Below are 14,719 nucleotides of genomic sequence, written 5' to 3'. Positions count from 1 at the left end.
TAGCAGACTCCCTTTGCCCTGCATCCCATGTCCTTAGACAAGAAGGAGCTCTCTTCATTTCGAGATTTAAATATTGAGGCATAGAATGAGAGTAAACAACCCTGCCAAAGCCCCCTTCTAAGAAAGTCAGTGGTCAGGCAAAACACACGAGCAGTGTTCTGACTCTTGATGAAGCCACAAGGCCTCTCCTTCCTGTAGGCTCTAGCATGAAGCCTTTCAACAGGTGAATTCCTGACCTAAAGGTTTCCTTTCCTTTCCTTTAAAATTCATAAAGCACAACAGACAGACAGAACAGAGCACTGAGTGCAAATAAATCTCTCCACCAGCAGTTCTGACAGCTCCTGTTTAGTTCCTCAGGGAAATCACAAGGGAAAACATCACAAGGGAAAATACAGTATTCTTCAGAAAATATTTCTTTAAAAAGCAGGGGAGGAATGGTGTACTTCCCCTTCACAAGCAAGACTTTTCGAAATTTCCAGTATTTTACTTCTCCGGTCAGTCAGTGGCATCTGTTGAGGATGTCCTGTGTGCAGAGGACCAAAATAGATTGTGGGGAGGGTGAGGTGGAGGTGCCCAAGAAATAGAAAATAGCATTTCAGCCTCAAGAAACAGAAGTTCCAGCTTAGGAGACAAAAATACCCCACAAACAAGATGATTATATCTCTGAGTGAATTCTGGAAAGCATTTGTTCGTATCTCTGTGTATTAATCTGCCAATAGCCGTGCCCCACAGTTGGGTAAAGTCAGCCATGGAGGAAATGCTGGAGGTGAGGTCTAAATCAGGGGGAGGGGAGGATCACGGTGGGAACAGCATTCCAGGTGAAGTATTACAGATTCAGGTGACGGTACATGGTGGGAGGAGTGAGCAGGTCAAAGGGCAGCAGGCAGCAGCAGAATCCCAGGTGGCGTGGATCACGCTCTCAGCGATCACTTAGACCTGGTGCCTTCCCATCCTTTGCCACTCACAAGTTGGGTCATATTGAAGGGATCACCTTCCTAAGTTTGTCTCCTTGGTTATAAAAATGGGATGATTAGATGTGCCTCATAGGGTTGGTTGCTTTGAGAAGGAAAATAATGTGCAATGCCTCATAGATAGTAGGCATTAAACAAATGGGCAATTTGCCTTTGAAGTACAGAATGATTAAATGTGAAGCTGGTGAAATGAGAGAAGGAGTTGAGGTCACTGGCAAAAGGAAAGGGAACCCCAGGAATCCCAAATTTTTAAACTTTGTAGTGCTTCCCCAGGAGATTAAATCCTCACCACTGTAGAGAAGCCTTTTTTACTTTTCAGATATTAAACTCTGAAAAAACAAAAATAAAAGCATGACACATTGCTGACCATGTCACAGATGGAAATCCTGAGCAGTCAAAATTATGGACAGCTTTTTCGCAACGGGTTTGTCGCCAGGACACAGGTGTCGTGAAAACCGCCACTAAACCTAAGCAAAAATGGGAAAGGAGAAGACCCACATCAACATCGTTGTCATTGGACACGTAGATTCGGGGAAGTCCACCACTACTGGCCATCTGATCTACAAATGTGGTGGGATCACCAAGAGAACCATTGAAAAGTTCGAGAAGGAGGCTGCCGAGATGGGGAAGGGCTCCTTCAAGTATGCCTGGGTCTTGGACAAACTGACAGCTGAACGCAAGCGTGGTATCACCACTGATCTCTCCCTATGGAAATTCGAGACCAGCAACTACTATGTGACCATCATTGATGCCCCAGGACACAGAGACTTCATCAAAAACATGATTACAGGCATATGCCAGGCTGACTGTGCTGTCCTGATTGTTGCTGCTGTTGTTGGTGAATTTGAAGCAGGTATTTCCAAGAATGGGCAGACCCATGAGCATGCCCTTCTGGCCTACACTCTGGGTGTGAAACAACTAATTGTTGGAGTTAACAAAATGGATTCCACCGAGCCACCCTACAGCCAGAAGAGATACGAGGATATTGTAAAGGAAGTCAGCACCTACATTAAGATAACTGGCTACAACCTCGACACAGTAGCATTTGTGCCAATTTCTGGCTGGAATGGTGACAACATGCTGGAGCCAAGTGCTAACATGCCGTGGTTCAAGGGATGGAAAGTCACCCGTAAAGATGGCAGTGCCAGTGGAACCACACTGCTTGAAGCTCTGGATTGCATCCTGCCACCAACTCGCCCAACTGACAAGCCCTTGCGTTTGGCCCTACAGGACGTCTACAAAATTGGTGGTATTGGCACTGTCCCTGTGGGTCGAGTGGAGACTGGTGTTCTCAAACATGACATGGTGGTCACCTTTGCTCCAGTCAACATGACAACTGAAGTGAAGTCTGTTGGAATGCACCATGAAGCTTTGAGTGAAGCCCTTCCTGGGGACAATGTGGGCTTCAATGTCAAGAACGTGTCTGTCAAAGATGTTCGTTGTGGCAATGTGGCTGGTGACAGCAAAAATGGCCCACCGATGGAAGCAGCACAGCTCAGGTGATTATCTTGAACCATCCAGGCCAAATCAGTGCCGGCTCTGCACCTGTGCTGGATTGTCACACAGCTCACATTGCCTACAAGTTTGCTGAGCTGAAGGAGAAGATTGATCGTCATTCTGGGAAAAAGCTGGAAGATGACCCCAAATTCTTGAAATCTGGTGATGCTGCCATCGTTGATATGGTTCCTGGCAAACCCATGTGTGTTGAGAGCTTCTCTGACTATCCTCCTCTGGGCCGATTTGCTGTTCATGACATGAGACAGACGGTTGCTGTGGGTGTCATCAAAGCAGTGGACAAGACAGCAGCTGGAGCTGGCAAGGTCACCAACTCTGCTCAGAAAGCTCAGAAGGCTAAATGAATATTATCCCCAATACCTGCCACCCCAGTCTTAATCAGTGGTGGAAGAACGGTCTCAGAACTGTTTGTCTCAATTGGCCATTTAAGTTTAATAGCAAAAGACTGGTTAATGATAACAATGCATCGTAAAACCTTCAGAAGGAAAGGAGAATGTGTTGTGGACCATTTGTTTTGTGTGTGGCAGTTTTAAGTTATTAGTTTTTAAAATCAGTACTTTTTAGTTTTTACAGCTTGACCAAAAATCTGTCACAGAATTTGAGACCCATTAAAAAAGTTTAATGAGAAGCCTGTGTTTTCTTTTGGTCAACACTGTAACTTCCTATAGTACTTACTACTTAGGTAAGAGTTACCCATAATCTGTTTCTGGTATTAAGTCTGTTGAAACAAAAGAATTTTATATTTCTGGGTTGAAGCTTCAGGTTTCTTACCCTTATGTAAGGAGAATTCACCTGTTTAAGTACATCATAGAAAAGCGTTGGTACAACACTTCACAGGTTAGGACAGATAAGCAAAGTAACCGTTATGTAAGCTAGTTTGTAAGAAGGTCAAATTCTATAATATGAAAGCTCATGTTGCATATAAAATTTTGTATGGTTACATAAGTATTGAGTAAATGAGTTACGTCAAATTTTAGTTTCCCAGTTATGGGAAAGTGCATTCACATTTACAATATTCAAGTAGTTAACCTAAAATGTGAAGCCTAAATAGTATTGAACACTGCCCTGCTAGAGTTATTGTATCCAGATTCTAGGAAAAATAAAAGATGCTGGAAGCTAAAAAAGAAAAAAAAAAAATTATGGACAAAGAGGGGTTCCAGTTAATGAGCTGACCTCAATACTGCGGCCACAGATTCTAAGATATAAGTATAATTAGAAAACAAAGGTGAAAAAGACACCCCAAAGCAATTTAAATGCCTACATTATTATTTAAGCAAGTGACTTCTGGTGACAGATGGCACATTTAAAAAATTTTCTCATCTGACATGAACTTTATGTGTTAGGGCCCAGTATCTGTGATCCTTTTCTGGGTGGAGGGGAAAAGAAGGTTTTTGTCCTTCAGTTTTTCCACCTCTGTTTTATAGAGAGCTCTATCAGTCTGAGAAGCAGATGTCACACTCAAATTAGGATGATTTGGAAAGGGTTTATTTGCAGAAGTGTGGTCATAGAAGAAGCAGAAGAGATAGTACAGTGTCCCGGGGCTGCTACCAGCAGAGCTGTTTCCATCCTAAGCCTGTGGCTTTGAGGGGAGGAGAGAGTCATGTAGGAGCAAACTGCCTTGAGAGAAGATGTAATCTTTGGTTGAGGGGCACAGTCAGCCTAAGGTGACCTTGCAGGAAAAGAGTTAGGGGAATAAATATTGAAGGGTAGCAGAATATGCTTCTTTGGCATAAGGATTATTTTGAGCTGATTATTTTGAGAAACAGCAGGCACAGAAGAAGTAGAAGTTACCCTTTTGTAAGGAACATTTGCCTTTGTAAAGGAACTCTCCTTTGTAAGGGCATCTCCCTCTCTGTATTAGGAAGAGAAGGATGACTGAATCACAAGAGAACTTTATGGATGGAGAAGGTATCTGCTTAAATCTGTATAACAGACTATTTTCTGTTGACCTTGCTTTTCCAGATAACTTCCCAGAACTGGCCTCCTCCCACATCTTTCTTTCTTTTGTCTTTAGATGAAGATGGAATCTAAGCTGGAGTTCTAAGCCACCTTGGAGAGTTACGCCTTTTTCACTGGGTATCTCCCACATATACATGATGTATACAAGTCAATAAATTTCTATTTGTTTCTTCTGTTGTTAATCTGTCTTTTATTACAGGGGTCTCAGCCAAGAACTCAGAAGGGTAGAGAAAGTTAAAGCTTCAACATATGAACTTTGTGGTGGGGTGGGGGGCATAATTCAATCCATAACAGTTGGCAATATGCTTTATACCAACTTTTAAAAAATATATATATTTATTTATTTATTTATTTGGCTGCATTGGGTCTTAGTCATGGCAAGCCAGATCTTCGTCGCCACGTGGGGGATCTTTTTAGTTGGGGCAGGCGGGATCTCAGTTGTGGCATGCGGGATCTAGTTCCCTGACAAGGGATCGGACCAGGGATTGAACCTGGGCCCCCTACATTGGGAGCTTGGAGTCTTAACCACTGGACCACCAGGGAAGTCCCCTATACCAATTTGAAATGGCTTCCATGAGCATGGAGGTAATTGGAATAGCTCACAGAATATCCAGAACCTCTCATTTTGATTTGATTCCTCATCACGTTATTCTTCCAAACCCCTTTTTCTGGCATTGGATGTCCATCTCTGCCCCTCTGACCACAGGCCTTGAGACATGGAGACTCTGACCTGGGTCATTGATTTCCAGGTATCAGATCCAGTGAACTTCTTTTTTTTTTTTTTTTAAAGTAAACTCATTCCATACCAGTGAACTTCATTCTAATCTGGAGATTCATTCAGTCCTGTGAGTAACTTTCTATTCTTATAAGTAGTACATGTCAACAAGTTCCCTTTTTATTGAATTTAATTTGAGTTGGGTTTCTGCCATTTGTGTCCCCAACTTCTGACTGGTCCTGACTAGGGTTATAGGGCATTTATTTGTGAGAATTTTGTTCTAGTTACTTAGGAGCAGGAGAAAATTAGAAATCTCCCTTTTTTTTTGGTCACGCCATGCAGCTTGCAGGATCTTAGTTCCCCGACCAGGGATTGAACCTGGTCCCCAGCAGTGAAAGTGCCGAGTCCCAACCACTGGACTGTCAGGGAAGTCCCAGAAATGTCACTCTTCATCAAGATCTGAGGCTAGTTTTATGAAACAGCCACCAGCCTATCTCTATCCCCAGCAGATGTGTCTACCCCTTGAAGGGATCGACAGAGCCAGGGAGGGACTCAAGGCCCTTGTTTAGTGACCACTGCAGCCAGTCATGATGCTTCTCAACACTGACCTTTAGAAAAATACAACATCACTGTTCACATTCGGCATTCACAGGATCTCTCAGGTATCAGAGAAGGATTAATCCTAGATCCCCCAGGCTTGCTTGTTTCTCCACTCTTTTTGTTCTTCATGAGATGGGTGGGTTGCAGCCAGGAGGCTCTGGAGACAACAGTGGCTTCTTCTAATAAAATGCCTTGAATGTGTTACCTCAGAGGCTGCAGACAGCTACTGTGCTAAATTATTCACACTGACTTTTATTGGGTGCGTTCCTCCCATTTCAATTACTGGGGATTTTTATAGAAAACTGGCTGTGGGAATTTGATCACTCCAACTGCCTGGTAATAATCTGGTCTGAATAGTAAACTCGGCAGGTATTGATTCTGGGACAAGCCAGAACATTCTCAAAAGAATTCGTGAGGAGCTGCCCTCCACTGCAGAGAAAGCTAGGAATGTTTATACAAAATGAGGCTATTTATTTGTGAGAATTTTGTGCTGTTTACATACCAGCAGGAAAAATTAGAAATGTCACTCTTCATCAAGAATTGAGGTCGGTTTTCTAAAATAGCAACAAGCCTTTTCATAAATTCTTTGACCTTGTGGGACTATGAGAATGCTTTTAAACATCTGTATTATAATATAAAGAAATTTCGATGTCCACACACAAGCCATACACATAATGGCTGAAAGCTTGGCTGGGTGCTTACTCTATGCCATGTACTGTGCTCTGTTTATGTTCATTAGCTCATATAATCCTGATAATAATACAATGGGATAATGGCTGTGTTATCCCCATTCTGCAAATTAGGAAACTGAGGCTCTGGGAGATTACGTGACAAGGTGAATTTACATAGCTTCCAAGTGGTGGTTTGATTTCAGAGCCTGGTTCTTCATGACAAGCTAAAATACTTTAAAGTTAGGCCATGTTTGTAGCAGAGAAAAATAAGTGTTAAATTCTTTAATTAGTTTGCTTATACTCCATAGTCAATGCTAATTGTTCCTTGAGTTTTCTGTCATTAAGATCAATACAAGAAATACAAGAAAATGGTTTTGGATCCCCCCAAGCACACTGTGTTATATTTCACACGTGGGCTCAGTCTTACTTAACTCATATCTACAGTGCTTACCACCTGGTGTGAGAACTTGGGGTGTCTAAGCTTGTATCTTAGGTTTGCAGACAAGTCTGGATGGCCAGTGGGGTGGCAAGACTCACCCTTTAGGGCAGAGAGAGTCCGCTACACAAACTTGGCTCAAGGATGAGAAGCCAGCTTCAGGAGAGAGCTCAATTACAACTTTTGGGATTTGCTCATTTTCCAGATCCCCCAGAACATGTGCCAGAGTCCTAGGGAGATGAAGTAGTACAACTAAAAGAGTCAGGGGCCTTTTTGCTCGTCTCTGTAGGAGCTTGAAAGCAGAAGGCACTGCTGTACTTCAGTGAGGGGACCGCTGGCGCATATGACATAGAGGCCAGCATGTCTCTGGAACGGGGCAGGTGGGATCTGTCCTATCTGACACTGAGGCAGCAGTCTTCAAAGCAGGAGAGAAGGAACCAGCAGGTTACACGCTGCAACTACAAGAACTTGCAGGGATAACCAACAAGGACCTATAGCTCAGGGAACTATACTCAATATTTTGAAATAACCTATAAGGGAAATGACTCTGAAAAGGAATATATTTATCTCTATCTATTTATCATCTATCTATCTATCCACCTACCTATCTATCTATTATCTCTCTATTTATCTATCTACCTGAATCACTGTGCTGTACACCTGAAACTAACATGATATTTTAAATCAACTATACATCAAAAAAATTAAATAAATAAATAATTTTAAAAAGAAAAAAAAAAGAACTTGCAGGAGGCAAATGGTGCTTTCTTTTCATAACCAAATCATCTCCAGTCCTACATTCACTTAATACACCCAGGAACTTCCTCAGCTACTTGGGAGAATTCAGAGGGAGCTAGACTCCCCAAAAACGTGTGAGTAGGTTGGAGCTAGAGAAGTACTGTCCTCCTGCCATTACTGAGATTATGATGGTCTTGGGAAATGAAGATCAGTGCAAATTAAGAAAATACACTTAAAAAAAAGGTTTTTGAGTTTTTTTTTTTTTGAGAAAGACAAATAAGACTCTTTCTTACCTGGGCCTTGGATGGAAAGCTTGGCACTTCAAAGGTCTCATCTGATACACCTTTCTTCTCCACGAATTTTAGCGTCTGGAACTTTCACTAAAGTTATGTCATAGGAACAGAACAGAAATTTTTTTTTTAACCTCATCTATGAGTAAGCAGATCTTTAAAAGTATGCTCAGTTCATGGGACTTCCCTGGTGGTGCAGTGGTTAAGAATCCGCCTGCCAATGCAGGAGACACGGGTTCGATCCCTGGTCCGGGAAGATCCCACATGCCGCAGAGCAACTAAGCCCGTGCGCCACAACTACTGAGACTGTGCTCTAGAGCCCACGAGCCACAACTACTGAGCTCTCATGCCTAGACCCCGTGCTCCACAACAAGAGAAGCCACTGCAATGAGAAGCCCGCGCACTGCAAAGAAGAGTAGCCCCCGCTTGCAGCAACTAGAGAAAGCCCGCATGCAGTAAGGAAGACCCAACACAACCAAAAAAAAAAAAAAAAAAAAAAAGTGTGCTCAGTTCATTATAAAGAAATGTGGTTAGTAAAAATCTCAATGTTAATGGAAGGATTACAGACATCTAGTAGCCCATTGAGCAGCTATTAATCTGAAAACACACATTGACTAAATCCATCAATGTTATGCTCAGCATTTTACTAGATCAAACTATCTAAAAATAAATTAATCATGCAATATAGTGTCAATCAAATACCACACTCTGTAGAAGCTACATAAAATAATATACTTCGAATGGTCCTAATAGTACTCGACATTGAGTTCTCCCAGTATTCAAGTCACTTCCTAAACTCTCTCCACTATGTGACTTTTCATTGTGGGCAATTTAGAGAGTCCTGGGCTCCAGTGGGTTATCATTAGCCAGTCATTGTCTCCTTAGTACTTTACTTAACTTTCACTCTTACTGTGATTAAATGCTGGACAGGGGGTTTATTTTTTCCAATGTATTTACCATGAGCCAGGCATGGTAAACTAGGACATAGAAGTGAGAAAAGAAGAATTCTGTTCTACATATCGTGTTTGCTGGAGAACCTGAAGCAATTCAGAGCCTTACAAGTAACTTATTTTAGTGCTTCCAGGACATTTTGGAAGAAAAATTTCAATCAAGACCTCAATGCCACTATTTCAAAATTGAACTACAAATGTATGATACTGTGGCAAACGATTCATCGATATGTCAGCTTCTTCTTAAGCTGTTCAATTTCCTGTTTAATGGGAACAAAAACTGTCTTTGTCAACAGGGGGACTTCAGGGCTTATGTAATAATGGAAACTAAAAATCCAGAGCAGACAGGTCTAAAACAATAGAAAAATTCCACTTAAACTTTTTCTCTAGCAGTTTCCATCTCCAGGGTTAATAGAGGAAAAAATAGCTGTCAACACTGGGCTCCCCCTACTGCCCCCAGGACATGTGGCTTTGCAAAGTCTCTTGTAAGCCAGGTCAGGACAAATTGATTCCTGATAGTCATGTGGAAGCCTACCAGTTTTCCCTCTAAGGCTAGGGTGTTAGAAGAATGCTTTCTTTTCCTATTTTGAAGCTTATATGTTCAATCAACACAGTCTACGTTGGATGTTATAATGAATATGTATTTTTGAGCACCAGAATTTCTTTGGAGCTATGTCTCACCCAATCTCAGGCCACGGTGTTTGGTGAAAAGGTCTCCATCGTGTATTCCTAGGGGTGTGTATGTGTGTATTAGTTATCTATTGCTATGTAACAAATAACCCAATTTAATGGCTTAGAACAAAAAACACTATCTCTTAGCTTCGAAGGGTCAGGAATTTGAGTGTAGCTTTTTCTGTCTCTCTTTGCCTCAAGATCTCTCTCAAGACAGTAAGATGTTAGTCAGTGTTAAAAACAGCTTAAGGCTCAACTGGGGGGAGATCTGCTTCTAAGCTCACCCACATGGTTGCTGGCAGGTGTTGAGTCCTTGATGACCCTTACAGCCATCAATTTCTTGCCACTTCAGCCTCTTCATAGTGCAGTTCACGATATGCCAGGGTGAGTGAGACAGAAGTCAGTCTTTTTGTAACAATCTTGGAAGTGACATCTTATCACTTTTGCTGAATTCTATTCATTAGAAGTGAGTCCAGCGTACACTCAAGAAGGGGCGAATACATGACCTCAGGAAAACCAGGAGACAGGAATCAATGGAGGTCGTATTAGAGGCTGTGTACCACAGTGTGTGCTTACAAGCCTGGGAAATCATGTGGAGTGTTCTATTTCTTTGGCCACAATGATAGGCTCATCGATGGATACCTGATTTAAGTCAGGCCAATGAGACTTAACCCTGGAATTTTGGCCAGAACACTTGGGAAAGAGACCTTCTCTCTTCACTGGCGTTGTTTCTAAGAGATCAGCCTGGACCTTCAGTGGTTGTCTCTGTCACCATCTTGGGAAAGCATCTTGAAAATAAAGCCAACACAGAGAAAAATAAAACTAAAAGATGAAAGTGAAATATTCTTGATGTCATTGTTTGAATACCTTGATCCATATGTATTTAAAGACAATTCTATCCCTGGATTTTCTGTTACATGACCCAATGAAAAGCTTCTCTTTTTTTCTTAAGCCACATTGAATTCGGTTTCTGTCACTTGCTACTAAGACTACTGATAGACAGATATATTATGAAAAGACACTATAATTGTCTTTAGAAATTTCTACCTGGTAAAAAAGAATCAGCAAGATCTTAGAGTTGGGCAGTGTTGATAGAGCAAATCATTTCTTATATTTGTAGTAAACTATTTGCTCAGTACCTTAAATTTATGGACCAATAAGAGAGTTTTAACTCACTTGTTCTAAGTCCTTGTCATCACAACAGCAAGTAGAGTAGTTCTCTGTTGCTCTTCAGATGCCCATCTGGCTCCTTGTGTCTGACTGAACTTGGGTTTGAGAGGTAGGGCTACTCTGAATGTGTTTCTCAACCAGGGGTGATTTGGCAATTCTAGAGACATTTTTGGTTGTCACAACTAAAGGGGCAGATGTGCTACTGTCATCTAATGGGTAGAGGTCAGGGATGCTGCTAAACTTTCTACAATGTACAGGACTGCTACCTCCCCCCAACCCCAACAAAGAATTATCTAACCTAAAATCTCTGTAGTGCTGAGGTTGAGAAATCCTGCTCTAAACCATCTGTGGGTGACTTAGCAAATTACACTGAAAGATGGCGTTAGTTTGTTCCTGGTTAAATAATAATACGAGAGGGTTCAAGTTTGAAAAGATGTCAGAATGTATTGACTTGGAGGAGAGTCTGTCTTCATCCTGCCTCCCATGGTGGACCCTAAAGCTTGGAAAGTAATACAACAGAGAATGGGTTCTTAATGTTTTTTTCAAAACTGTTTAAAAATGGAGTCCTTAGGCATATATTTGCATGCTCTGTTCTGTTCTAACAGAAAGATTTCCATTTCAGAATGGTCTGAGATGCTGAGTAAGGAAAGAAAATTATTTAGGATTTCTGGTAGGATCTGGTTCCACATCATGCTTACAGACACAAATCTACATCGAGATCCTGAATTTAAAGATTAAGGGCTTTTTCTTCTAGCTGGAAAATGGGGCAATTAGTGTTTTAATCTATGACATTAGGATTTGAAGGGAAAAACCGGGAATAAAAACATAACCCTACTCTTTGTACTAAAAAGAAATTTAGTTTTTGTATGATCAGATGATATTTAGCTTCTCTGCTTCCATCCCTTCCCAGGGATGTGTTTTAAGCCCCGTATAGGACTGCCATAAATAGAGACATGTTCTTTCATTTCTGTATTCATTAATTCAGTAAATGCTTGCATATTCCCCAAAGTGCCTAGCACACAGTGAGTATTCAATACCCCTTACACCGTGCTTTGTTATAAGAGATTCTGCAATTGCCAATAATATGTTCTCTTGCTCCCTCTTGCAGGCTGGGGACTGTAGGAGGGTTAAAGACAGTTATCCAAGGTTCCAGGGCTGCCTTGCACGGTGGTGGCCAGTTGTATCAAGCATCAGGGTACACATGAGGGGACCAATGGGACTAGAATCCAGCTCAAGCACTCCGTCCCAAGCTGTGTGCTTGACCCAGAGCTATGTTCACCAAAGACACTGACAATTAGCCAAGCCATGCTCCCTGTGGAGCTACATTCCTAGAGCAGGGAAGCCCCTGACTTCAACAGAGGTTAGCAGACATGATGAGGTCTCCTACCTAAGCTGCCTTAAGGCTGTCTGATAGAAAATTTTCAACCTGCATGCAGATGTCCCAGAGCTCCTGGAGCCCAGGCCTTATTGCAGGTTTCCATTGTCTATACCTACAGCCTGGGTTCACAGGCAGTATAATTTTCATCTCAGCAGGGTCCTATTAAATCCTACTACCCAACCATAAAAATATAGCAGGTGCTTATTAGGCCTTGACATGTACTGAAATACAAATCACGTGGACACTTTGCTAAGAGCATGCACCTATGTCTTCCACTTGAAGTTCATGTTGCCTTTGGTTTTACTGCAGGTTAATCATTTGGAAAACAGAGCTGAGATGTTGTGTTCCCCTCTTGCAGTTAATTATTACTTAAGATCCCGGCAAGGTGAGTGAAAGGAAACTACCCTGAATCAAAAGGTGAGTTCTGAGAAGTCATCCTTAATGTCTCAGTTCTAGGAAAGGTACCTGAGGACATTATTGAGCCAACTATATTATGATTTTCCCCTCCTGGGATTTCCTTCTTAGTGAATGACACCACTATTCACCCGTCTTCAAGCTGGAAACCTGGATGTCATCCTTGACCCCCATTTCTCTCTCCCCTCCAAGCTTGAAGAGTGACCAAATTCTGTCAACTCTACCTCTTTAACACCCTCTTTTACCATCTTTGCCTCCTCACCCTCAAGACCTCACCGCCTCAGTCCAGTGGTCACCATCTGTTGGCTGGTATATTACAGTGAAGTGTAACCCTGCTTTCAATCCCTTCTCTAGGCAGCTGCCCCAAAGAATATGAAACCATAAGTCTGATTGTGCTGTTCCCCAGCCCATGCCACTCCTTTGCTCTGATGCTCTTTTCCTCCCACTTGTCCTTCTGATGAACATCTAGCTATTCATCTTTATGAGTCAGCTCATGTGAGGGTTTTTCTTGAGAAAACCCTCTACTTTCACCTTCTAGAAGTGGCCACTCCCACCTCTGCACCCTGCGGTGTCCTGAACACACTTCTTCAGTCCACCAGTGTCCTCTACACTGGAAACTTTTTCAAGGCCAGGATGTCTTCAACCTACAGTGTCCAAATGGTCACTAGGGCAGAGTAGCTTCTTATTAAATGCCTGTGGTTTACAAGATGCTGTTTTGTACTTTGCTGCTCACAAAGTACTTTCAAAAACATTGCCTCACTTAAAACACTTTTTTCTGAGACTTGCATCCTGGCTCTTGAGAAAGTCTCTCCATATCTTTGAACCTAGTGTCCCGACATATCAGGGTATAATCATACTTATTTGTGAATTAAAGTCCATGTTCTTCTTCCTGTCTTGAAGCTGCTTCTCTAACAGAGAGAGAGAAAAATGATCATTTACATAAGCAACAAGTGCAAGTGCTATGTGACAAAACTGAAAACTTTATATCACCATTAACCAAATTAAAATTTCAGTTTCCACTTTTCCATTCACTCAGATTCAGGTGTTGTCTGTGTAGAATGTACATCACTGTACTGTTTGAAATGAATTTGAATATATCACACTTATACAGTTTAACAAAGCCAAAGGACAACTGGATTCTTGTCACTGTGTTAGAATCTTTCACATAGATAAAGCCATCTATGATGTGATTATTATAACCACTGTGCCCAGGGTACTACATTTACCTTTGGTGAGTCTCCTTCTTGTTGAAACTAGGAGATAATTTAATTAAAACATTGATTAAATGCTTATTGTGTGTTTTCCACAGCAACTAACACAGTGGTTTGTGTTATCCAAGTTGTATAAGGCTTGGCTCTCCCTGGAAGAGTTTGTGAACATCTAACCCCCCTATTATAGTAGGACTAAAGTACTAGTCCGAATTACTAAAAGAGACAACTAGAAACTAGGAGCATAGAAAGGCAAGATCACTCTCAGTTGAGAGATCTATCCATCCTTGCATTATGGAGGAAAATTAGACTTTCCTTTAAGACCAAGTAAGAAATAACATAATTCAACATTTATTAAGCTCTTTCCATGTTAAACACTTTACAAGGAATACTTCATTTAATCCTTTAGAGAGTCCCATGAGGTTAGGATTCATAATCACATTTTATGAAGGAAGAAACTGAAGCACAAAAAAGCAGAATCAGAGGAGTGGCAGCAGCAGGATTTGAATTCAGAGAGTTGGTTCCCTATTCCACTCAGTTAACCCATTCTGTAAACCAGGCAGTGTCTGATGAAAGCATCATCAGGTCTTACCTTGGCAGATGAATGATTTGCCAAATCTGCCCCAGCTCTGCTGTGCTTTGAGACTCCCAGTCCCTGTTCTGTGAACATGGGTGGGAGAATTGACGTGATAATCTGGATTAGCTCCCCTTCTAAAGTTAGAATCCCCAGACTGCTTACACAAGATGGATTTGGGTTTTGGAGAGAGGTGGAGTAGACCTATGTGTATGTGTTGGGGGTGATGGGTGGGAAAGGAGACACTTTGGAGGGACTCTGCACCCTCACTACTCTTCTTAGAGTTTCTTCTCATTTTGAAAGCTGACCTACCATTTCTTTAGTCAGTAGAAATACTGAGTTCTCTGGTCTGGATCCGTTGACTCTGCTGAGAACCAAGTGCCACCTCTGATTTACCACACTTGAATCCAGAACCTCATTGCCTTTTGAAAGACATACCAGTCAAGATCTGGTACAGG

At 41.8% G+C, this 14,719-nt stretch overlaps 1 protein-coding gene and 1 pseudogene across 2 annotated transcripts in view; both read left to right on the top strand.

The window, feature by feature from the left end:
- SNX18 (sorting nexin 18) overlaps positions 1 to 8,116 on the top strand; it is an 81,179-nt gene extending 73,063 nt beyond the window's left edge. Inside the window, exon 2 of the mRNA XM_082455887.1 lies at positions 4,501 to 8,116. Coding sequence (XP_082312013.1) covers positions 4,501 to 4,517 — 17 coding nt within the window. The 3' untranslated portion in view covers positions 4,518 to 8,116. The remainder of the gene's footprint in view (positions 1 to 4,500) is intronic.
- On the top strand, positions 1,365 to 2,991 carry LOC309657901 (elongation factor 1-alpha 1 pseudogene; annotated as a pseudogene). The gene has a single exon. The product of its transcript is annotated as an elongation factor 1-alpha 1 pseudogene (transcript).
- Positions 8,117 to 14,719: the final 6,603 nt, after the last annotated feature.

This window comes from Balaenoptera physalus, assembly GCF_965194825.1.
Source record: "Balaenoptera physalus genome assembly, chromosome: 3".
Taxonomy (NCBI): Eukaryota; Metazoa; Chordata; class Mammalia; order Artiodactyla; family Balaenopteridae; genus Balaenoptera; species Balaenoptera physalus.
Note: the sequence above shows the minus strand (reverse complement) of the source record. Positions and strands in the feature narration are given on the sequence as shown.